General features: G+C 41.9%; 1 protein-coding gene across 2 annotated transcripts in view; it reads right to left on the reverse strand.

Moving 5' to 3' along the window:
• LOC117755085 (ephrin type-A receptor 6-like) overlaps window positions 1–26,405 on the reverse strand; it is a 157,139-nt gene that overhangs the window by 92,212 nt on the left and 38,522 nt on the right. For both annotated transcript variants that reach the window (XM_034574596.1, XM_034574597.1), the window contains exon 3: window positions 23,267–23,930. In XM_034574596.1, the coding sequence (XP_034430487.1) occupies window positions 23,267–23,930 (664 nt within the window). The remainder of the gene's footprint in view (window positions 1–23,266; window positions 23,931–26,405) is intronic.

Here is a 26,405-nt window from a genome sequence, read left to right on the forward strand (position 1 = left end):
AAATAAAAGAAGACAGGAAATCCACTATGATATATTCAGATTTAGGCAGATTCACTCGAAGTCTTCGAGGTTATTTTCATACTACACTGAAATGAAAAGAAGCCAGAGACTGCGTGGAAGGTACAGAGAGAAGGAATAGACAAATCATTATGGTAGCAAACAAAACAGGTGATGTCTGTGAATGAAACACTGGACATTTGGATATTGACATTTCTAGTGTATAATTTCTGAAAGCTTGTGTTTACTGGAAAAATCTCTGGGAAACAGCACAAGCTATTGGTCGAGCAGTGGGAGATCATATGATGACATGCCTTTGTTGGAGGCCACATGGTTTGTGCCTCAGCTTGTTAGGACATCGTAACCCTGTGGCCTTTGTGAGCATTTTGTTAAAAACTCCAATAAAGCTCCCGATGCAGTTGTTACAGCTGTGAAAGGCCGACTGAAGAGCTGAGAGTGTTTTAAAACTGCACAAATGAAGATCCAACTATGAGGTTCCCCCATTTGCAAACTGTTTATTACCAAGATATTTTTATTTTCCCACTGCAGGGCACTACTTTCTATTCACTCTGAGTTTAGTGCGTTTGCCATAATGCAGCTGTGATGCAGCTCACAGGCTGCATAATAAAGTTTATTACAGTAGCAAGCCTCCAGGGGTAGGTACTCCCTCTAGCATACATACAGTATATCAAAATAAGCATATTGAAATCATTTCAAAGTTGTTGAATGTGCAGCTCTCCAACAAGTTCATTGAGCCCATAGGCTCCCTTGAGCCAGCCCCTGACTCTGCTACATAAGAATACAGAGCGAGAGCGGGGAAAGAAACGTAAGATTCCCCGACAAAGAACTGAGAAGCTCTTCGGTAAATCACAGCATAGTTAACGGGGTAGCTCCGCCTCTAAGTGGAATGCAAATATAAGGCAACATGGCTCCGTAAAGGGGTTTAATTAAGTACATATCTGTGTATTTCCCTTGCAATTAAACCCCAGTGGAGTCCTCCAGCAGTTCAAACATATTACAAAAATTCAGCATGTCAGAGGCTGATGCTGCAGCCCATTAGCCTATCCACAGGCACATAGAGGGTGGGGAGAGGGATTCATATTTTGGTTAGACTCTATCTCTGTTTCAAGAAGTGCTGTGGCTGCAAGCACACACACACACACACACACACACACACACACACACACACACACACACACACACACACACACACACACACACACACACACACACACACACACACACACACACACACACACACACACACACACACACACACACACACACGGAACATTATATTGATTTACATTCACTTCATGAAGACTTATTCGAACCTTAACCATAACAACTACTTACCTATAACCTTAACCTTAGCCCGACCTTAAAACACGTCTTTGCCTTGAAGTTTAACGGTTTGAATTTCAGTGAGTAAACATCAGCAATAACACCACAACATGAGCAGCAGGTAAAACTTTTAACGGACTCATAACAGTCGAGGCGTAGCGCCCAGGCTGTAGCACATTATCTCTTCACCACTTTCTGTTTCCGTTCTTCACTTCCCGGTGTAGTCTTTTCTGTGCATACACATAATTTATACGTCTGGCCCCGGGACTCTTGTCTAACTGTGCGTGACTCCATGACTTTAAATAAGTGTGTTAAAGCAGCTCCTGGCTCCAGAGTGTTAACAGCAGCAGGACCTGATCATGGACAGTGATTAACATTAGATGTGTGGCAGGGCACCAGAAGACCCTAGAGTGTCAGACCCAGACCTCTGAACCTGACTGCCGTCTGCCTGCTGTCTCACACACACACACACACACACACACACACACACACACACACACACACACACACACACACACACACACACACACACACACACACACACACACACACACACACACACACACACACACACACACACACGTTTCAACAGCTTTCCTTGTTAGGAGGCTGCAGTGACTTCCATTCCTTGTGGACAACCCAATAAAACCTTATCCCCTCCCTTAACCTTGACTAATTCATTCTAAACCCAAACCTTGACCTCACCACAATTCACATCTTACCCCTAAAACTAACCATGACCTCAGAAATGGTGTTTGTTTACTGGTCCTGACAAGGTCAGTGTTAATGCTGCAAGGCCCCAACGAGGTAACAGTTTGGAGGAAACTGTGGCCAGTAGTGGCATTTACATCCAAACACCTATAAATAGAGAATATAGAGTATATACTTAAACAGAGATACACATTTTACCGACAAGTATACTGTAAATTCCTCACCCACACATGCAACACTTCATAGTGTAGGCGAGTTGCAAAACAAAAAGTTGCCAGACCATCTTCTTCTCTCTCTCTCCCATCTTTGTTAAAAAAAATGCTTAATGACACAGTGAGAGAGAGAGGAATATTTTAATTAGCCAGCAGAGGAAGCTTCATTAAATCTCTCCGCCGGCCTCCTCCGTCCTGCCAGGCACTGTTCAGATACAAACCTCCCACAGCCAGGTAGCGCTGCACAGTGACGGGGGGAAGTCAGATAAATCTAGCGCTCAGCTTGACATGGCTGATGGCTTTGCCATTTTGTTGGCATATGGAGATGTAAATCATCAGACTGTCAATGCCGCTAATTAAGTACTAAGCTGATGCTGTACAACGTGTTTTCATCCATAATATGATTTAAATATGAAAATATATTAAAACATACTAATATATTAAAATAGATATAAGTCAGATAATTTTAGACTTAAAATGTAGACATCGTGGTGGAAGAGATTACAACTAGATTGTTTAGATATACAATGTGCCTGCATCCATACATATACATGTATATTACTATTATTTCCGACCATACTTCTATCGAAACAATTGTCATCACTGCCCTTCATCTGTCAGACGTGTTCTTTTTGCTTAAAAGCTATAAAGATTTCTCCACTTATGTTAGAAACTCTTTTCTTTTCATATTTTAAATATTGTAATTTTGTTAATGTGTTCAGTTACACATCTATTGCACTTCTGTCCGTTTTGGGAAAGACATCCCTCACGTGGGACTCTCCCTGAGGTTTCTCCCTTTTATTCCCTTTAAAAGGTTGTTTTTTTTGCGTAGTTTTTCCTCACCCTAGTTGAGGGTTAAGGACACAGGATACTTAAATTTGACAGGGAGCAATCATCTGCTGCATCCTGTTTGTAAATGTTTTATAGAAAACATTTCAGCCATGACTGGTATGTATCAGCACTAGTAATCAGTGTTCATATTTCAAAGTGAAAGTTTCACCACCACAATTCTTAGCAAAACTCTAAAATTAGTTGAAAGTAGGAGCCTTATATTTGAGCAATACTGAGGAAGTACGCCACTTTGAGCATGACTGACATGCCGATAAAATGAAGGTGCATTGGTAACGGATGATATAAGAGGGCTTTCCTTCAAGTCCAAACCCACAGACAGATTTACACATCACACACGCAAAAATGTCTGTGATGTAAAATGGACGTGCGGAAGTGTCGGGCCGGTTTCCAAACTTGAGGATCTGTCATAGAGCTTCTTATTTATTCATTCCCCAGTGATGCTAAATGAAAAGCGAGCGTAAGAGAAAGGTTCCTCGTGCGCTTGTTAAGTTTTTCAGCACGGCCAATTAGTGAGCGCGTCCCTAACAGTGAAAATGAGATGAGCAACGGGGATGAGCTGGAGATGCAGGATGAGCAGTCTGAAGAGGAGGATGAGTAATAGCCAATTTATGAAGTGAGTAAGCCATCGCACACACACGCACGCGCACGCACGCACGCACGCACACACACACACACACACACACACACACACACACACACACACACACACACACACACACACACACACACACACACACACACACACACACACACACACACACACACACACACACACACGGCCATCTCCTAATGTCCGTCTACTATATATAGCTAAAACACCTCCCACATCTGTCAAAGGAAAACAACACACACACTCCTCCCATAATCTTGCCACTTTTCTGTTCCTCTGGCAGCAATCACAGTGTCTCACTTTATCCCTCCTTCAAAGCTCCCGAGAGACAACTGGTACAGAGGGAAAAGTGAAATGAGACATTCCTATTGCTGCCTAATTGCATGGCCCAATCGATCCTGTAATAGATTCCTTCTCTCTGACATCCAGTCTCACTGACAGCGCTATCAGACAGACAAATCAGAACGCTGAGCGGGTCTCTGTGTGTGTGTGTGTGTGTGTGTGTGTGTGTGTGTGTGTGTGTGTCTGTGTGTGTGTGTGTGAGCGTGAGTGTGAGCGTGAGCGTGTGTGTGTGTGTGTGTGTGTGTGTGTGCGTGTTTGGGATGCTCAGCCGTCAACATGGCAGGCGCTGGACAGCCAGACATCTGTGTGATTACTTAGACACAAGAGAAAGGCAGATTGAGGTTCTGCAATTCGCGCTTCCTATCCGTTTGCTGGAGAAGAGCTCAAAAGTGGACAATCCAATCATAAACAAAAAAGATGCAATATGGAGATGGAAAGTGAGGAAAGGGCTCAGGAAGATATGGGCTGGAAGGATAGCTTGTGTGGAATGGAATGAAATATCAATGTAACTGGTTGTAACTGGTCGACACTGCGTTTGTAAAGGATCACAGACGGACTTTAGATGTTTGCGGCAATAATTTCAGAACCTCATGTGGTTTATCATTATCTCAAATGCCATAAACTGTAATTGCTTTTGTACAAAACAACCGGCATCTGTGACTCCGTCAAACACATATTTTCCAGTAGGTGACCCTCCCTCGCACTCAAACAGCTGCAGGCCATTTCAAACTGAGGTGCAAAACCCCTTCTAATAAACCATCTGCAGCAATTGTGCTTTTCTCTCTCGTTTGTCTTCTCTTCTCCTGCTGGATTTCACAAAGAGGCCATAGTGAAACCCACAGAGAGGCTACAGACCCGAGTGCCCTCCTGTTTCCTCAGACCTATGACAGAAAGCCTCTCCTCCTTCCTGCAGAGGAAACCGCAGATGAGAGAAGTCCACAGACTCTCGTCATCTCTCTCTCTCTCTCATCTTTCCATTTTTCTGAGCTTTTTCCATTTTTAAATCTGTGCAACAATGTGGTTGGACAGCACATGGAAAGCTATTCATGTTATACTTCTCACATTGTCAAGTGTGTTAGGGAACATCAGCAGCAATAATGAGGCATCCACAAATTCATTACCGTATTAAGGTAATTGTCTTTACATCTGCATTTTTTCAAGCATAAGCCAACGCGTTATGCTAAATCAATATATGAGATTTTTACTGTGTCTGAAACCTGAGTTTAAAAACCATAGTTTGTTATTTGCATAATATTTACAGGTAAATATGACAGTAAGTTGGTGCTGGGATATGTTACCTTACACATTATTAACTAATTAGAGCTTATGGTTTATTATCCTCTTAGTGTGAATTAGATGATATTTAGTTATGTTGTAGGCGCTGCATCATCTTTCTATTGCAACATGACTAAGGTCTCTGGTTTATTTACTGAAAGAACAAAAATAAAGGTGTCTAACACTCCATAAATCTAAGAAAAGCATCACTAATGTTTGATCTACTTTCAAATGACTAATCACACCTTTAGCAAAGTGTTATCATGCTACGTGGTGCATGCTGGGATGGAATATGTGCTATTATCCAGAAGCAATGGACTTTTCATACGACAACTATTAGACACAAACAGGTAAAAAGAAGACTAGTGGTTAAGAGGTTCATCTTTGACTGCACTTCATGAGTAAAGGATAAACTATGATATAACACACTTCCACTCACATTCAGGTGTTTATTATCATCTATTACTGGAGTCAACCAGCTGTCATCAGGTTATTCAGACTGGAATCAGATTCCGGTTTTATCCACAGACTTCACCACTGAATGAATCTAAATTGTTTTGTTATAGGTACATACGTAAAATGAGAGAAAGATGTTTTGACCTTCATGATGAAGATCAGTTCAAACTTTGGTTGAAGAGAAATCAGGATACATGATGCCCTCAGATGAATGAAGATTAGATTTTTTACAAGAAACTTGAATTACATCTCCAACCTACTGCCCATCCTAGACCGTGAAAAAGACATCAGTATCAGTTGGATTAAAGCAGACACACACACACACACACACACACACACACACACACACTTAAAAAAACACCCTGGATGAAACAAAATGATCCCTTTCATATCCACACACAGGCACTGATCCCCAGTTACTTCTGCACCACAGCAGCAACTCAAACTGTGTGTGTGTGTGTGTGTGAGTGTGTGTGTTTGTTCTCTTATCTCATGCTCTGAACACCACAGCAGCTGCAAGAGTTTTTTTTAAAAACTTTCAGTGTTATTTCTCCTTAACTTCAGTTGACTGAAAGGAGACAAAGACAGGGAAACATTGAAAGGGAGACCAAGGTAGCCAGTAAGTGGCTTCTTCATTATTTGTGTGTGTGTGTGTGTGTGTGTGTGTGTGTGTGTGTGTGTGTGTGTGTGTGTGTGTGTGTGTGTGAGACAGCAGGCAGACGGCAGTCAGGTTCAGAGGTCTGGGTCTGACACTCTAGGGTCTTCTGGTGCCCTGCCACACATCTAATGTTAATCACTGTCCATGATCAGGTCCTGCTGCTGTTAACACTCTGGAGCCAGGAGCTGCTTTAACACACTTATTTAAAGTCATGGAGTCACGCACAGTTAGACAAGAGTCCCGGGGCCAGACGTATAAATTATGTGTATGCACAGAAAAGACTACACCGGGAAGTGAAGAACGGAAACAGAAAGTGGTGAAAAGATAATGTGCTACAGCCTGGGCGCTACGCCTCAACTGTTATGAGTCAGTTAAAGGTGCTATACGTCTCTTTTCTCTGCCACCACCTACTGTTTATTAGCAGCAGTGAGTGGTGGTGATGGTCCCTTAACAAGAGCTTCAGTCATTGTTGTGTTTACAAGACAAAGAGTTTAGAATGTCCCCTTTGAGCAGTGCTAGCAGGGCAGAGTGGAGGCTACAGTGACTTGCTATCACAATGTAAGTGTTAGCTGTCACCAGGCTAGTGGGCATTTAACTTAACACATATGATTAATAGTAAACTACAATGTAACCACTGATGATGGATTAACATGCAGACACTCAGGAAACAATTCGAGGCTGGAGTGTGAATGATTGGGAAAATAATGAAGTGCAAATATAACCTAAATTATACTCTAGGAATTTGGCAGCAGTGCAGAGACACATTCATTAACATGACTGTAGAGTTGTTGCACAGCCTTATGAGGGTAATAATGGACACTGCTGCTCATGCTGCTGTGTTTAAAAAAAAAAGAAAGATCAATATCAGTGCATGTTTATCATTCCACCTTCCTCTTGTTTCTAAGGTCAAGAATAAAGGTCTTTTAAAAAACTTGAGTGTTAAACTCCATGACAACTGGGTAAACTACATCTGTTGATGAAGATCATGTGAAGTGATGAAGAGCTCCAGAAAAACCAGCAGAATCGTCGGCGGCGTGGGGATACTACAGCTATCATCCATCCATCCATTCATCCATCAAGCTTCGTGTAATGGTCGCAGGGGGGATACACCCTGGACAGATCGCCAACATATTGCAGGGCCAACATACCGACACAAACAGCCATTCACTTTCACACCTATGGTCCATTCAGAATCTCCACTCGACCTAACCTGACTCTGCATGTCTTTGGATTGTGGGAGCGAGCTGGAGTACCCAGAAAAAACCCACCCAGACACGGGGAGAACATGTAAACTCCACACAGAAAGACCCCAAAAATCTGGGATTCAAACCAAGAGCCTTATTGCCGTGAGAATATGGAATAATATGCCTAATAATATCATTAAAATATTTCACATATTCTTAAAATGCAGCGTTTTTGCCTGTTTTCTTGGTACAAGAAAAAGCTTCCGACATCTTGACACGTCTGGAAATGCAGCATAAAGTATGAATGTCACTAGTATAGATGACACTAAACAGAATAATTGTAAACGTTTTCATTGTTCTCTTTCATTGTCATCCCTTTATTACCCCCCTGTCAGTCTGAATGAAGACAAGGGGAACGCTTCACCGATAGAGACACAGGCAGATCAATCCCCCATAAAACAAGCTGTATTGGTTTATAAATCAGGTTTGCAGTCTCTGCCTCTGGCTGCTCAATAAGCATACATCAGCTTTAATGTAAGGAGCAGGACGAGATGCCTATACCTGCGGCTGGTGATAGATAAGTACACACATGAGCACAAAGGGCAGCATATGAGGGAGGCTATGCAGAAAACATGGAGGGCACAAGCTTACACATACTCCGTCTACAGAAGGACATCCACCTACACAAATTAAGAAAAGGCAAAAGGACACTACCATACACACACACACACATCCGCAGTCATATAATAAATATATAAAACTGTAAAGAGCTCTTTTGTCTCTGTAACTGTTGGCCTTTGCTGCGGTATAAAAAGCCACTTTGCCTTTTTCGGGGCTTATACAAATTCACCATGAGCCATCCATTTGACTAGTTACTGAAGTCTAATGGTGCAGTGTTACCATTACAAAGAGTAATGACGGTTTGAAATGGCTCCACAAAAGGCAATATCCCAATGTTCAACTGATTTGTGGTCAAGCTCCACCGCTTAAAATACAACCTCACACTGTAGACCCAGAAAAGTTAAAAGTTCAAAAAGTGCCAGAAGAGACGAGTGCACATTCACGGAGGTGCAGAATTTAATATCTTACCTGTAGCTCTTCAGTCGCCATACTATTCCAGGCCCAGGATTTAACACATTAATATTGTTACACAGACTGATGACTGAATTGTCACCCCTGAGGAAGATGGTTAACCCAGTGAGATTAGCTGTATCTGCTCACTGGCAGCTCTGCCATCATTCATCTTACCTGGCAAGATGAACAGACACACATTATGAATATTGCATCGCTGGCTGCCAACATTCACGGCTCACTGAAGGATGCAAGTGTTTATTTTTAATACATCGGTGGCTTCGAGAGCGACATCGCATTTATGCTCCATATACATCTAGTAGAGTCCTACGTGTACGTTTTGTAATTCATAAACTATACAATGTTTTAATAGATCATTGAAAGTTGCAATGATTAAATTCCAGAGTGAAGAGTTTATGTGACTTTAACCATATGTCGTCAGCTGTCGTCTGATAGCAAATTAGCCTCCGAGGGAAACTGACTGATATTTTCGCCGTACATCGTTTACAGTCCACAAACGTTTCTCCACACAAAACACAGTCATTCATTTTCCCGGGGGTTTTATGTCCCGGTGACATTTTGGCTAATCTTAGATTTACAAAATTAAAAGGCCAATAGCCGGTGCATTTCGGTCAATATGTTCCAGCTCTTTAGCTCGTCACTCAGACTGTTTACCTGTAGGTGACCTGAGCCGGCTGCAACGTGATTAACCTTAACCAAGAAGTCGTTTTTTTACCTTAAACCGTGATCCCTTAACCTCACAAAGTCATTTATTTGTGTTTATTCTAACCAAACTGTAACCATAGCACTGCCATTCCAGCAGTGATTTGAGAGAATTATGTAAATAATGTTGTACTTTTGCTGGGGGAATGCAGAGAACTATTTATTTGATTAAATTTGGTAGACTTAAAAAAAAAAACGAACATGAAAGGGTCTAAACTGAAGTGGATCCTCTCAAGAAGAAGTAAAAAAAAAACAGACACAGAGAAACAGGCTTTCAATTGATTTTTTAAAATCTACCCGTAACATTTCTATCTAGAAGAGTAATACCTTAAATGTCTATGTGAAGTGCAAACCCACGGGAGGAGAGAGTCACCATCATTCCCGGCTCCACAGCTTTCAACTTTCCCTCGTCTAGTTAATCTCAGCATGAAGAAAACCCAATTACAGCTACTCCATTTTATCCATGTCCAAAATGCTCCTGGTACGGCTTAAGCCCACGTTTTAGCCTGATCAATGAAGTTGTCAGCATTAATTCAAACAGATTCCAGCCGGCGAATTCGGAGGTTTTCAGTGTACAACTTGTTGGGGGGGGGGTCAGCCAAAGTTCAGACCTCAATCCACCCCGAGGGGGACGGTTTCACACCACGCTCTTCTCTAGAACTGACCCAGTTTTTCTATTGCTGCTCGCTGCATCCAATGGCTGGATTAAGTCTATCCACGGGATACTTGTGCGCGTGTGTGTTTGTGTGTGCATGTGTGCGCGCCCAATTCCACTGGTGTGACTAACAAGCTTGGCTGTTGCAGTCTGGCAGATTGAGAGACACCTACTGCTAGTTAAAGCCTTTCGTACCCTGGGGTCATGGGCTCACTTCATGCGCTGCTGCTGCTCATATATGAGATGATAGAGGGATAGGGTGAGGGAGCATCAAAAGAGGTGAAACAGAGTGTCACTCTGCTAACATTTTTATAAAAGTTTAAATAGATACACACACAGAAATGCAGCAAAAATATTGGCGATGATAGAAATAAGCTAGGAATGATAGTATAGTTCAAACAACAACAACAAATCATGTCATTTTGAGCTGCACATATAGTTTAGGAAACACTGTCTACTAATGAGGATATTTTAGAAAACAAACTTTTTACTCTGTGTTTGAACCTCTCATCCACATGCAAACAGCCTTTTAAGTCATTTTTACTAATCTCTTCCAAAGTGCAGATTTTATAAAAGTGTAAAAGATTTCATTCCCGCTGCTGATTGATCAGAAAAAACACCAACATGGTTGTTGTACCAATTATTACGGTTTCTCTATCTGGTTGGCACTGCTAAGTCTAATTACAAGTTTTAAATTTAGCATCACTGCAAAACATTAACTACATTCACAAGCGTAGACTTTATCGCCACCTACTGGCCCAGGATGCTAGTTTGAGTTGCAGATATGTTTGTGTTTTCTTCTGGAAGGAAATATTTTGTAAAACAAAGGACTTGTGAATGGAAACAATATGTAAAAGTGTTAAAAACTTAGTGCTGTTGCAATTCACAATACTGCCATTCACTGCAATTACTGTGACAAAACTGCATGTAAGCAGCAACAATAAACCTGATTAGATGTTGTTACACGAAAAGAGAAATTTGTTCTCAAGCAAATTCAGTTTAGACTTTTACTGAAATGAATCCTGAGAGCTTCAACAGAACTCAGGGTTTTACTGAGTGAAGTACGGATCAATATGCAATAGTTTGGTGCCAAGCAGGTGAATTTCCATTACATCCGGGCAGCGTGTTGGAAGATTCAAATTGCAAACGTGAACAATGCTTTGTGATTGTTCAGAGCCGTGTTTCAACAAAGCCACATAATAGGAGATGATAAGAGATTATCGGAGCAGGTGTTTACACCTTCACGCCAACACAACTACCAAATTATCACTGTGCCTTCTGTTCTGGAAAAAAAAAATAACACAACCTCATCCGAGCCACTCCAACTAACTTGGCACAAGTGGGTCTGCCTGGAGCCAGGAAAGATGTGCAGGTGCAAAGAAATCAACAACAATACCAAACTGGCACTGACACTATGTGCCAGCGTAAAACGTTTGTCCTTAAAGTTTAAGGACAGCAGAGCAAATGATGAGAGTCGCTTTCTGGGACACAATCTACCAACAGCCAAGTGGTACATTCATTATTGTTTCATTACTCAGTCCCCAGAGGTAAAAAGAAGTCTGCTGGCTGCAGGGCCTTTTCAAATCTGGACCCCTTCCTAAAATCACCTCACGACTGACATCAGACTGTCTGACTCCTCTAAGGCCGTCCAATCCAAGCTTTAAGCTTTTCGGTTAGCACCTTATTCTTATATTATTCCAGACTTTGCCCCTGTTATCTTTGTACCACCAGCAGTTTGAGCTCACTCTCAATGAATCAGCTTTACCCAGCATAATACAGTGGAGTCCATGTAGTGCAACAAGCTTACTGTAAACTTTGTGAAAGCTATTGCATCAACCAAACACTGTTTCTTTTTTTTGTTCCCACGAATGCAAAATAATCCAGGCTGTATGCCTCTTTCTCTCTATCTGTCCTGTCTTCTCTTCTCATCTCTGTTCTCTCTGCAGCTACAGCACCTCCGGAGATGTACAGATGTGATAGCGAGCCACCTACTGCCCCCATGTTCCTACACCTGCTGCTTCAATTCTCATTGCTAGTCTTCTCTAACTTGTTCTTATTACTCCACATTATCGAAAAAACTTGCATTGTGCTCTGTCGGTTTTTCTTCCACCCTCTCTCTATAGTTTTTTTTTCTGACATTAACTACAGAAAATGTTGGGAAAATTGTGTCTGGACAGTTTTCCGAGTTTTCTTTTAACGTATAAAGTACGCAGCAGGAGATTGTCCAGGCGAGAAACGGTCACAACAACATATAAAGTTGAGGGGTGGCATCCGGAGCATGAAGGAGGCTGTTTAAATTCAGCTGCAGAAAGCACAGGGCTTTTGTTTATTGCACATTAACAGCGGCGGCACCGGCCCTTATCGCTGAAAGCTCTCAGATCTCATTGTCTTTCCAAGTTGACATCTTCATCCATATCTTCAATGTGTATGGCTCCTCTCCTCATCCTGAGATAATTGCGTTCTTCCAGTTTTGCATCTGTTACCTGTTAAAAGCATCATCAATCACTGTGAAAGTTCCTGCTGAATTCTCACTTGCCCTCATGACATTTTCTGGATATCTTACTAGAGGGCTGGCAGGATCAGTTCAGGAAATTGTACCGAAGCAACTGACTCGGATATTTACATTCTTACAAACAGCCCCTCCGGAAAAATTCAGAAAAATGTGAGACTGGTGCTGCTCCAGGTTTTTCCTCACCACTGTTGCCTGGTGCTTTTTCTCAAGGTGGAAATCTTTACCTGCTCTACAGGAAAAGTTCTCCGAGATAGCTTCTGTTAGGATTTGGTGCTAAATAAATAAAACTGACTCGGGTCGACTTAAATATTGATCAACCAGATGCCAGAGAAACGGCTTTAGACAAATAAAAAAAGATTTTATAAATGTTTCTTGCAATGAGTAAAAGTTACTCTGCTACACTAACCCCTATTTGTGCACTAAAAAAAACCCACAATTTGTTCCTCGGAGGAATGAAGAGGTGATTGTGAATACCTGAAGAGGTTGGTACTGGGCCTGACCGAGGCCAGAGGTGTCTGTATGCAGGTGCTGAGCTTCAGTGCATTAGATGAGTAACTGTGTTGATGGGGCTGTCTAAGTTCTGTCTAATGCATACAGTCCATCAGTATGCATGAGCGACAGCCAGATAGTGATGGTGATATCTTAATTAGCACAACTTTCAAAAAAAACATCTCCACCCACTCTCCCTAATGAGGGCTGCACATAAATCATTCCTTTTTTTTACATGGCAGATGAAACATTTGTATGATTAAATTACTGGGAACACAAGTGTTAAGTCTTTTTACTTCATGGCTGCAGGATAAACAAACTGCCTCAGAGACAAAACACAGTTAATACTGACGCTGAACCCCCAATAACCCCGCTGCTTTTCTACTGGGGAGGAGCTGTCTCCAGCCTCCAAAACGCACTTTCATTTGTGACAAGCCTGCTCTTCAATCCAGGCCTGTGATGTGTTATCTGGGCCATGTCGTGCTATACATACCCTTTTAATGACTAATTCTGTCTCTCGGCTTACGCACTAAAATAGAACACACACGTATGAGGGAAGAGGGGAATCAATTGAAATGTTGCAGTGTCTGACAGGACTCTGCTCCCGGAGACGAAAAAAAAAGAAAAGAGGAAAAAAAAAGAAGAAAGAAAAACATCAGACGACGTCGCTTGCTTTTGTTTTTCGGAGCGAGAGAGAGTGTGCGGGTGTCGAGACAGGCAGAAGCTGCATGTACGTATGCAGGGTGCCGGTACGTTTGGGAATCTATTTTTTTCCCCCCACTGTCTTTGATCACTCCCTCGCTTTGAAGTAACTCTCTGCGAACGGGGGGGAAGCCAAGCAGAAGTCAACGCAAGTTCACGCTGCAACTAGGGCTCTCGCAAAAAAAACTGCGATCTGCATAATTTATTCTTTAAACTGTGAAAATGCAAAGAGATGAGGAGATCTCTAGGTGCCCAAAGCACCCGCCCCCCTGCTTGACAACACCAATTAAACACTCCACATTTGTTCTCAATTACAGTTTGAAGAGCGACAACACAAGAGCCTCTAATGCTCATCAAATGACTGATTTAAAGAGAGACGGTGGAGAAAGTCGGCAAAGCATCAGAGATCTGAGGAAGGAAAGTGTCAATTCAATGTGAGTGGAAAAAAAACAGACACGTATATGAACGCACACTCTATCAAAATGCTTTTCTCTCCAGCTCCGTCATTGTGAAGCGTTTCAGACTCTTAAAAGAGAGGATGTATTCCCACACCACAGCAACTGTACTTCCTTATGTCTGTTATCCATATGTATCCTTGTGTGTTCTTTCACTTTTAATGATATTGAGTTGTTTTAGTCTTTTTCTGGGTTAATGTTAATGGCTGTTCTTGAACAACTTTCTACACACACACACACACACAAAACAACTTACTCTACAATCCCCAATAGACTTGACATACTGTATCGACCTGAAATTATAACCTTAAACACTGAAGCCAGACTCGACCTTATTTCTAACTTCATAACCTTAATTCAGTCCCAGTTGTGCTCTCAGACTAATTATATCTAACTATTACACTTTAATAAAAAACATACAAAATGAGCCTGACCACAAGAACAATGGGCTGTCAAAAGTGGGCCAGTTACATGTGACCTCAAACAGCCTCTTCACCCACGGATTTAAGGTCATTGCATCATACTGCACAAAGTACAGAGCACAAGCACAGGCTTGTGCAATATTTGCATTAGGAAGTCATCCACAGTTGGATTTTCTTTGTCTTCCAGAGAGCAGTTAAATATGGCAGCCTCGCTCAAATTCAATGTTTTCTTTACCAAAGCCTTGTTATGTTGGCAAGAATAGAACTCATTTAAGATGCAGGGTTTGACTTCGAGAAATCACAGGATGAGGAGTCAATCTCTCCGGTGTGACTGTAGACGGGAATTAACCAGTGGTAATATATAGAGTCACAGGTTTTGCACATGCTCTGCTATTTAACAAACGTTCCTGTTAGCACCTTGTCAGAGTTACAGAACAGAACAGTGACTCCCCCATCTACACCAGCTAAGTGTGACTGAATGAGTCACTTGCAGTTATTGTTAAGCTGTGGTTCGCAGCCGGCGACTGCATGAATAAGACCCCGCCACCCTCCGCTCGCTGCTGCCCACTCGACGACCTCCCTGGCCTCCTCCAGATGGCACCCATTTTTCACTAGCAGTGGCCTCACGACTGGGGCCGCTGATCTCTACTGCACGGTCAACAGCCATCAGCAGGACAAAAAAGTTTCACCTGTCAAGAACACAGTCAAGGTCAGGGAGACTGGAAGACCACATCATGTAAAAGCTATTTCCACTTAAGGTACAAATTTAAACTTAACTTTAACTACTTTTCATTTAGGTTGCATGTGACTCTGTAAAGCCAGAGAACATTATATTACAAGCTGTTTACTTGTCTACTTCATGCTGAGCATTGCAGATCTGCATGGGAGGGATCCTGCGATTAAAAATATCAATATTCTGTCCAAGGCTACATTTTCCCCAAAAATGTAGCCTTGATGCTCCGCTATCGCAAGTTGTACCTAGTTGGTGTACACAATTTTTCAGTCTGATAAAAATATGGTTACTGGGGACACACTACTTGTAGGGTTGGATATTATCAGCACGAGCTATGTATCAGTTGATCTGATTTCATTTCACTGAAAGTAAAAATGCATATCATCATAATCAACAACATTTTTTCTTCAAAAAGAGGACGTACTCGAGGAAGAGGTCACTAATAGGTGGACCGTCGTACGGGTCCGCACCCAGACACCATCTTACTCTGACCCCAACCTTTAACTGATTAATCATTGAGACTTATCCCGTTCAGACAGAGGGTTTCTTTACTAACTGAAGGTGCTTTTCTTCACTTCATAACACTGGTTTAGCAGCCCAGGAAACCCACAGAACAATTGCATGAGTTGTAAATCATGTCGGATTTAGCTAGATCTAATCTGGGAAAATGCAATAAGCATTCCGGAAATGGGTGAGTTACAAACACCAGGGAGGGACGAAGGAGGAAGAATAGAGGGGGATGAGTAAGTCAGAGAAAAGTAGGAAAAGTAAAGTTGTTCAGTTGTTAAGATTGTTGAAATTGTTAGAACATTGGCTGAGACAATTAAGTGTAAATCGTATTTTTATTTTTAAGAAAAGGGAAAAAACGTAATTTAACATATTAACATATTATTGTATTTTATTTTCCTTGATTTTACTGTCAGTTGTTTACTACACAGAGATGTTGATACATCTAATTTTTCAAAATATGTTGCACTGAACCATAACTTTAGTTGGACATTATATACATTTGCTTGGGGCAATGTTCTCTATCTGGACCTCTCTGAAAGAAGATTTCCTTTTACTGTATATAATTGTCAGACTCATCAACGTATGGAAGTCAAATTCTTAAATTGAATATATAACAACGTCAAATGAATGATATTGCTTTCAGTGATAATTCACTGGGCTCGTTGACAGCTCGTAGTGACACCGAACGGAGCAGTGCACTGACAGCAGAGTACAAGCACTGGGCATAACTCAAGCCACATCAAGCCTTTGGCAGGGGAAGCTCCTTTCAGAGGTACACTGAGCTTAATGACAACTCAGGGGAACCATGCATTAGCATACTGTCAGCGTTCAAAGAGCTTTCAATGATATTCTTTTTGATAGCTGCAACGGAAAAATGCTAATGGAACGACTGCGGAGACAAACAAATAAAAAGCTGCAGCCATACTGTATGATTTGAATTCATAAATACACTTCAATGATGGGAAATTCAAGACCATTACACGTCTGATAAGAAACATCATGTTATGAAACGACCGCAGACACTTTGTTATCCGTCAAAGAGGAGGAGCGACGGGTCCTTCACAACTCGGATGTGTGTTGATGCCGGGTGAAGTGAAGAAGAATGTTATTTTAAAATCTACCATCCACTTCTAGCACTCTCTCTCTCTCTCTTCGCACCTCCCTCTCTCTCTCTCTTTCTCTCTCTCCAGAAACTCCCAATTAAGCCTGAAGGGCCATGCTTGTTAAACTAAAACCATCCTCTTCTGAAATGTCACAGCGTCTCCCTGCAGTGTGGCCCCGTCTGTAAGCAGCTCCGTTGTTGATGCCAGCCTGAGCCCCCGCGAGTGTGTCTCCTCGCGTGTGTGTTTGTGTGAGCGTGTTTTGTGAGAGCAAAATGTCTCTGGCACTGACACTTTGCACTTGTTGTCGGGGCTTTAGTGCATCTTTGGCTTTTTGTGTGTCCGTGAGTGACGCCAGGAGATTTGGCGCGTGGTGTATGCTGTTGTGTCTCCGTCCTGGCATGTGTGTGTGTGTGTGATTCATGTGATTCATTAAGCGTGTGTTTTTGCCTGTGCATTGCCTCTCTCTTGTGTGACATCTCATTTAGCAGGCTGACAGGCTGAGGGATATGTACTATAATTGTTGTCTGACTATCTTCATGCTGTAATTGAAAATGTCTCGAAACTGTGAGAAACTTTCTCGGGGATGTGTGTACCAGCATGCCAATTAACATTAACACAGCAGTTCCTGTTACCTGACCAATTACCTGTGTGTAGTCCAGCCCAGACACCTGATGTTGTTCCACTGCTGTGTTGGATTGTGTTAAATGTTATCTCAGAAGAACAGGCTTAGCAGAACTGTCAGTATAACTTGTGGTGTTAACATTTGGAAATACATTTTGTTGGAGGAGAATAGTTTGATCTCAAAAACAAAAAGATAATCAAAAGTGTTGTGTTATACTTTTACCTCAGTAATCCTATGCACTATATATTTGGTTCCGGTTTTAGGTTACATTTTCCTTCATTTAGGTTTAGTACTTTCTCACTTATTACTGACAATTAGTTGACTATTTGCATATCACATCTATCTATCTCATTATGAAATCATTGTGAAGTCATTTATCCATCATGTCTATAGTCCTACAGGATGGAGAAACAACTGATTTTGTCAAATTGTTTTTTTTTGGAATGAACAAAAAACAGTACCAATCAAATAACAAAATGTCCCAGTGTGTCGTGTTATGTTTAGTCCTTCGCAGTATCCGTTATTCTTTAATACGTGATGAGTGCAGTTATTCTCAGTGTGTCTGGCAAAGCATTAGTTTAGAATGCAAATAGACTGCTCTTACTTTGCTTACGCCCAGCACAGTGGAGAACCACTTTGGTTTGGCAAATAACACACAGCACACCCAGCGACACCACAACTTACAGGTGCACATACATATAAATAAACACACACAAGCACACTGTGATTACATTATTCATAGCACTGCAGAGAGCTCTTACACAGAGACCGATGAACACAAAGACCTGCTGTAAAACACAGAGCGGTAACAGCACCGGCTATATTGTCTTACCCTGAAAGATGGAGAGAGGGAGCGATAAGAGAAAGACAGCTAGATAAAAGAGAGAGAGAGCGACTGAGCGTACGTCACTCATTTAGGTATGCAAGGTGCCATCTTGCATTAACACCACAGATTGCACTTACTGATGTTTATGTCTAAAGTGCGTGCGTATGTGTGTGTGTGTGTGTGTGTGTGTTCGAGGAATATCTCACATTGTGGGGACCTATATCTGTTTGGACATTAACAGGACCTGTCTTCCTTATGAGCAAAACGTAAGTACCCATAAAGTATATCATAAATTATATCATTCAATTTTATGGTGAAACAACAACTTCTTTCTCAATGTTCGTCTATAGATAGCATACCCCCCCCCCCCCCCCCCCCCCCCCCCATCCCATATACACACAATTTATCTGACAATAGAAATAGGATATTTTAGTGATCATCATATTCTCACATGTATGTTAAACCAAATTAAATGGGCTGTAGTGCAAACTATATTACACCAAATATAGTTTAACGGTCCAAAGCACACTGCTCCACCTGCACATAAGAAAACGTATTGAGACAAAAAAAGGCTTAATGGAGATAAATGGTGCGGGAACAGTTTCCTTGCCAAAGAGGCACTTTCTCTCCCTCCCTCATCGTTTTCTCTCTGCCTCTGTTGCCTCTCTTTGAAAGAAATGGGCTCTGTGTGTGTGTGTGTGTGTGTGTGTGTGTGTGTGTGTGTGTGTGTGTGTGTGTGTGTGTGTGTGTGTGTGTGTGTGTGTGTGTGTGTGTGTGTGTGTGTGTGCGCTAGTGTGCATCACCCGGGAAACTCCATTTGTAAGGCTACATTTTACTTTGCTGCGCAACATTAACCACAATTTGCAACAAGGAGCTCAAATATATTTAAGGCAACCTGATGAAATCAGTAATACCAATATTCAGCAGTAAGTTATTAACACGATTAAAGGAACACTCACAATTAATGCATCACAATGAAGCTGCATTTTGTGCCAATTAAATTAAGTTTTTTATATATAAAAATGACAAATAGATTTTTGTTCTTCTAACCTCCTCAAGAGCTGGGTTGTGTTGCTCCACAGCACTACTAGTGGTCGTCCACAGGACACCTTCCTCATTTGCACAACAAATAACTGATCTGCAATTTTGCTATAAAAATGTTGCTGCTTCAATCTAGGAATGGGATCATATTGTTATATGAAGGCTCATAACCATCTGCTTATAGATTCAATAATGAAATTTGGAATCTGAAAACATTTTGGGCATAAGCTACGAGAGAAAAGGATAAAACAAGGAAATGTGTTCTAAAACAATGTGCCAACTTACAATGAGCACATCATTTGAAATAAGGGCAGCAGGGTTTATCAGATTTGATTAACATCAGCCTCAGTGCAGCACACGTACACTACAAACTTCATGCAGGAAACGGACAGGGGATTAAAGTACTATTGTAACCAAATTCAGTTAGAATGACAGAAAGGGATTATTTGGCTTTAGCTGGTTGGAAAGCATGGACAGTTTTTAAAATCTAACTGGAACTAAATCCCTATATTCAGACTTCAGACAGCTTCTCTTATGCGATAAACAAAGGTTCGTAAGTCAGAAACGGAGAGTGTCACATATCTGTAGCTGTGTAAGGGGTTAGATTGAGGAATAATTACATAGTAAAGCTAATCTTCCCTCTTTGTGAGATCTGAATGGGATAATGTCACATGAAGAGTTCCATCCCCCCTCTCTGATCATACACAGATAATCTTGCAGAAATCTGTTGCATCTTAAGAGTGAAAATACTTTAAACTAGGAAAAATCTTCCCTTTAGCGTTTCCAGCATGGCAACCACAGGATTTTCTCTTACTTAACATGCATTTAACATAAGGCTTTAACTGGCGCTTAAGCTCATTGATTTACTGTGAGTGCACGAGCTGCATAAAAGGCTAATTCCCTGTCATGACACACAAGCGAGCAGAGACGGGGAGCACACAAAGGTCAATGCTGTGCTTCTCAACACTTTTCAATCATGGTATTTTACTCAAATCACAAATCATTCAAACCTGTAATTTCCTCCTAGCTTAGTCACGCAGCCGTAGCATTTAAAGGACCAGTTGGTTGTAAACTAGGGATTGAAGCATTAGCTTAGCCAGCCACCTCACTCGTTCTCCTTCAATGCCCAAGGCGCTGCAGTGGTACCTAGTGCGGAGGCTTTTAATAACGGCGCTTGTTTGAACCCCCGGAACAATGAGCAGCGGCTGCATTTCAGGGCTGACACTGCAGTAAAATGCCATCACACTGCCCAAAAGGCTAAACTTAACCCAAGTGTGAAATCTGCTTCTCAGAGAGTGAGCGGTGAAGGAGAAGGAAGGGAAGAAAGAAGACAAATTACTTTAGTTTATTGGGCCACAGGCACGCTGATAGGTGACCCTTTTGTGGTTGTTTATCGCTATAAATGGCAAAGAGCAGAAATGACTCTTGTTCTACTTCGGCTCCTTTTTGCCTCTTTAAACTACGATGTGGAGCAATGGGTTTTATGAACTGCAAACACAAAGACAGATTTAAACCAAACAGGTAAACACTTCACAAAGCTCTCGCTATTTAAATGTGTCATGCGGTCACATACTGTCAGAGTACACAGCTTACGTTGTTTGCAGTGTTTATCAGAACTCCTGGGTTTTGTGTCATTACATTGGTGAACACTCATTTGTGAGTCCGGCAATGCGTGCAAAATGGCAGCAGGGATTCAAGTCTCAAAAACAAACCCACTTTACCATCTGTTTTCCTCCGTCCTCAAGAGCAGGTTTATCTACCATAACTAAGCTTGTCACACAACAATTAAGGGATGTATAAGTGTAGGGGGGGGATAATAAAGGAACAGACATGAATGAAGTAACCAATTTTGCTATAGTCTGGCTATAATCACAGCTGCAGTCTCACCCCTGGCCTGTTGATTGCGATGCAGCTGCGAGTGCAGCTGGGAAACCTCGCCGACCCGAGTCACAAGATGAATCGTAATCAACTGTATGAGGACATCTGGTCCTCGATGGCGAACGAATGGAGGAAAGCAGTGAGTACAGTCTTGAAAGGATTGTTTGAAAGAACACTACAAAGCTGTAGTTTTAAGGTGGTGTTGGCTACATGGGTGATTTTCAGAGAGAGACAAAAGCGGTACTTTGTCATCCAATCTGTGCCAATACTTCTATCTGCTGTGCGTTTTGCTCAATCTGGTAAAGGCAGAGACATTATCTTGACTGGTCACAATGCCACAAACTAGTCAGCTGGACACAGATGAATGTTTGGGGGTTTGTCCTCCAGCCACGTGCCAGTGTCTTTGTTGCTGTTTCATAGAAGCTATTGGATGTTTTAAAATCAGTGTTGCACCACATGTGGTATATTACTTGTCAGTGAATTAATAGTGTATAGTTAATTTCTACACCAAATTCTCTTCATACTACACATTAAGTGGGTGATTTCTCTCCAAGCACAATGGACACCCTGTAGAATGAATCTTCTTTAGATTAAAGTCACGTGTACATATTACTCGACAAGATTTTAGAGGAACTTCTTCATCTGTACTACAGCATTCCCAGTGAGGTGCCACTAATAACCCAAAGCTTATATCAGAGAGTTGAGGATCAAACTGCTACCACCCTGTCTGAGGTAATCTGTCACACACAGGTAGCCCCATGGGACATTGGTTGTAGACCACCTACTCGGTGCACAATACAACATGGGGGCATGCCTGATCACGTACATAGATTGTTTGGCTCTCAAGCCGTACGCTCAAGATGGACCAATGTAGACCAGCGTGAAGATACAGAAACAATACTTGTGTCCTTTGAACCCAGAACAAACATCTGAATATTCACCTTTCAGATCCATCTCTAAAGCATTGTTTGTTTAGTTTTACCATAATTTCACTAATCTTGCATGTACTGTTATTTGCTAAATATCCTCTTTTGAATTCCTGCAGCCGTTAAACGACTAAGAAAATACAAGGGGATAAGAGGAATTAAATTAATGTCACAGCTTAAGCCCAGTAACTGACAGACCTAGATTTAAAGTATACTAACACGCACACGCACACAAACACGCACACACACACCTCTCTGCTGTGAAACTAATAATCCTAAACAGTGTCATCCCTTCACATTATTCCATCTTATTCTCCAGAGAGTAGACAGCTCGCAATAACACTGGGGGAGCAGAGGAAAATGAAAGAGAGAATGGAGACAAGAGGCGAAATCGAGAAGAAAAAAAATCTTTGACTAATGAGAGCACAACAGAGGAGTGAGTAGAAAAAAATGGACAATCACCGACATATAAGTTATTTTTTTGTAGCATTGTGAAAATACATGAAGTAGATGGAAATGAAGTTCTGCACATAATATATCTCCCACTTCATGTATCCATATTTCTTACCTTTCTGGCTGGTTGATGCATCAATTTTTATGTTGAATAGACCAAATAAGAAATTGATTCGCAGGCTAGGTTGTAATGTTATACTACTTTATATCCCATGTTTATGTTTATAGGCCATTATATGAATAAATTAAAGAGTGAAAAAGGAGGAGAGAGAGTAAAAAGACGGTTGAGGGAAAGATTTGAGTAGAAAGTAAGACTTTCAGGGAAATGATTAAATGCTGTGTGGAAAGTTACAACCTATGAATCATAGATGGTTTGAGGGGGGGCAAAATGAATATGAATAAGTCATATTTAAGTCAGAGGTTTGTATTCTCAGCATTGCAGCATTTGGTGATACACTAATTGATGAAGAGCAAAATATACGATGTAAAGATTGGGAAACTCACCAACACATGTGCCGTCAATCTCCTCATACCCAACGCTGCAGACGCATCTTCCCAACGGAACCAACCAATCACCATCGGCTCCACAGAAGAGTTTGGGTGTGTCCCTTTCTTCCGCATGGTCAATACACGCTCCCCTCACCTCCACCAGTGAGGACGAGTCCACACGAGGCACTGTGTCTGGAAAGGAGGCCAGGTTCCTCAGTGTGAACGGACATTTCTTGTAGTAAACCCTCACTGAAACCAAGGCGATACAGGCGCCAATGTCCTGGAACGCCAAATAGAAGCCCTTCCTGGTCATGGGTCCCACCTCGCGCACCTCTGTGTTGAGCTTGAGGATGCGATCTCCGAGGTCCATCTGAGTGAAGCTCTCGTCAGCAGCAATGGTGTCAATCTTGGTGTACTGCACAGGCTTGAATTTGACAACGTGACCTTCGTCAGTCTCATGGTAGAAGAGGTTGAACGTCTCTTTGCAGGTGCCCGACACCCAAGGGATGGAGTTGCAGTCGCGCAGGGTGAAGCGGAGCTCCACGTAGATCTTCTGAGCCGCCTGCCGAGAGATCCAGTTGGAACGAAGCCAGTTGTTCTGGTTGGGCTCCATCACGTTGCAAACCTGGAAAGTGTGGATGGGCCGGTTGTGCTCGTCCATCTCTGTGATGGCATCCCACTAAAGAGGAAATAAAAGGGGGAGGGTGGTGGTGGGGAAGAAGAGGAAAAAGACAGAGGAGAGAAAGTAATTAAACAATAAGCCCCGCTGGTGGTATTCAGTATTCAATATAAAAGTGATCGATGAAAAGAATGAACGTCATCCTGATGATTTTGCTTGTGGGGCTTACATTTGTAAACTTTGTGCCTGTTGTGACAGCGAAGAATTCACCATGGAGTCATTGACATTATCTCCATGGCTGCACAATGGCATAGAACAGTACAACCTAGATAGTTCTGTTTAAGACCAGACACAATGGACAAACCGATTCTTGTTCTGATGGTTGCACTTCACCCACTGTCTGGATGGGAAAATTGGTCCACTCCATAGCCAGGGATATTAAATTGGGACTTTTTTTTCTCAGTTTGCAATATAGTGGAACTGAACACATCAATACAGAGTGCAATACACCATAATTGATACCGTGTGGAAATACACAGTGTGCGGTAAACACAAACAAACTAAGAGGACGAGGGGAAAGACAGGCAGGCAGGAAAACAGGACGAGAAGGAAACCTCTACCATCAGTCTTTCTCGGAAATCTACGTTCATTGAATAGTAAACTGAACAAACTCCAGGTTTATGTCTAGCACCAGTAGCAGGAGCACAGGAACACATGTATCGCAGCCTTCATGGAGACGTAGCCTGACAGTTGGGTTCTGACTTGGATCTGTACAGTATATTGAAGGCTTGAAAACATGACACAACTTGACAGGGACAAGGCTACACACTGATAAGCAGAAAGGGGGTGGTGCCTGCCTGTACATAAATCAAAAGCGGTGCCAGACTGTAATGGTACGGGAGGGAGCATGTAAGGTTGACATTGACATGTAGTGTACTGCCACCAACAGTAAATTAAACAAGTCTGACATTATATTGGACATGATTAACAAGGTGGAGAAGATATCTTTACATTCACATACGCTTCTCAAAGGCGACTTCAAGCAGTGGATGGTGTTTTACCAGGTTGTCAGTCTGTGAGAGATGTCCACAATGCACCTTTAATTATATTGAACTCTGGGCCTCATTCACCAATATCTACTTAAGAATCTTCTTAAATTCGTTATTAAGAAGTTTCCCAACAAAACTCTGTGTCAGATTCATGGCGCGTTCTTAAACTGCAGAATTGTTGTGATTGTGTAATGCCATGTTTTTCGTAAGTTGAAAGCACCTGCCAGTTTTTCAAAATTAGCATAGGTTAACGACCCGCTAACGCCCATATAAGGGCATGAGACTGCAGTGCCGTGTGCAGACACAGAAATCACAGAACCTGAAAACAACATTTCAGAAGTCAGGAATGATTGAATAAAAATCTAAAGACAGCGCCACACTGGACAAAAAAGCTGTATCATGAGAAAGTCACATAACTGAAGGAAAAAGAAAGTTTGATCTCAGATTTGAAGTCAAAATAAATGTTGTCAAACCGATAGCGAGGGAGACGGGACCAGAAAAGGAAGGTGGACAGAATATTCGAGCTGGAGCGGCGCATCATCGCCGAGCATCTGTGGGAACTCGACCTGAGCCTGACAGGACCCCTCGGACATGCCGGGCCGGGTTAAGACAAAATGTTTTGAATAATGTTCGGGTTCAGGTCTCGCTTGGTGTGCGGTGCCCACACAGGGAGCAGTCAGTGGCTGCAGTGCTGGTGAAGTTGCATCTCCTGAGCCATCTCTCATTTCAGAACAGAAATAAACTCGGTTTTCAGAATTAATAGGCCACACATGGAGGTAACATTTTAACTAAAAGCTGTATATGCCAAATATTCCCTGTGTGTGTGTGTTCTCCTCTTCAACATTTCCAAATAGAGCTCAGACAGTAGGCTCGATGTAAATGCTTTTAGCATCTGAATTACTTTCATCTTGTATTCAGACGACTGCTGTAGTAAAAATGTAACTATCACAATATTGCAAGATTTCCTGAGAGCGTTGTTGTTTTGTCTCTTTTCAGAACTTCACATTACTCATAACTTAAGAATCTGAGGACAGGTGCTATCTTTTTTCAGACTCAAATCTAAGATTAAATCTGTCATTTCTAAAACCAAAGAAATGATTTCTACCCAAACACAAACATTGAAATCATCCAGACATACAAATACATGGGAGCTGTGCTTGATGATAGATTAAGATGTATTTAAAAGTACATATGTGATTATTGGTTCTGCAGCATCTACTGTATACTGCCTATGTTGACTAAATACATATTTGGTTGTTTTAATGTATGTAGGAGAGTCGTCATACTCACAAGCTTGAATTGCCCCATAAGGCACAACTAATAATGTTGAATTAAATGATTTAACAAACTAACAATCTCTCTTTGCATTCATTCTTTCAGGTCTTTTCCTGGTGGGCTGACTCCCTGGATGATGTGTCACTCCAGCTGCCTTGTCATCAGCGCCCGGGTCACATGATCAGCGAGTGTGGCAGCTTCGCGGGGTCAT

This window comes from Hippoglossus hippoglossus, chromosome 21, assembly GCF_009819705.1.
Source record: "Hippoglossus hippoglossus isolate fHipHip1 chromosome 21, fHipHip1.pri, whole genome shotgun sequence".
NCBI classification, from domain to species: domain Eukaryota; kingdom Metazoa; phylum Chordata; class Actinopteri; order Pleuronectiformes; family Pleuronectidae; genus Hippoglossus; species Hippoglossus hippoglossus.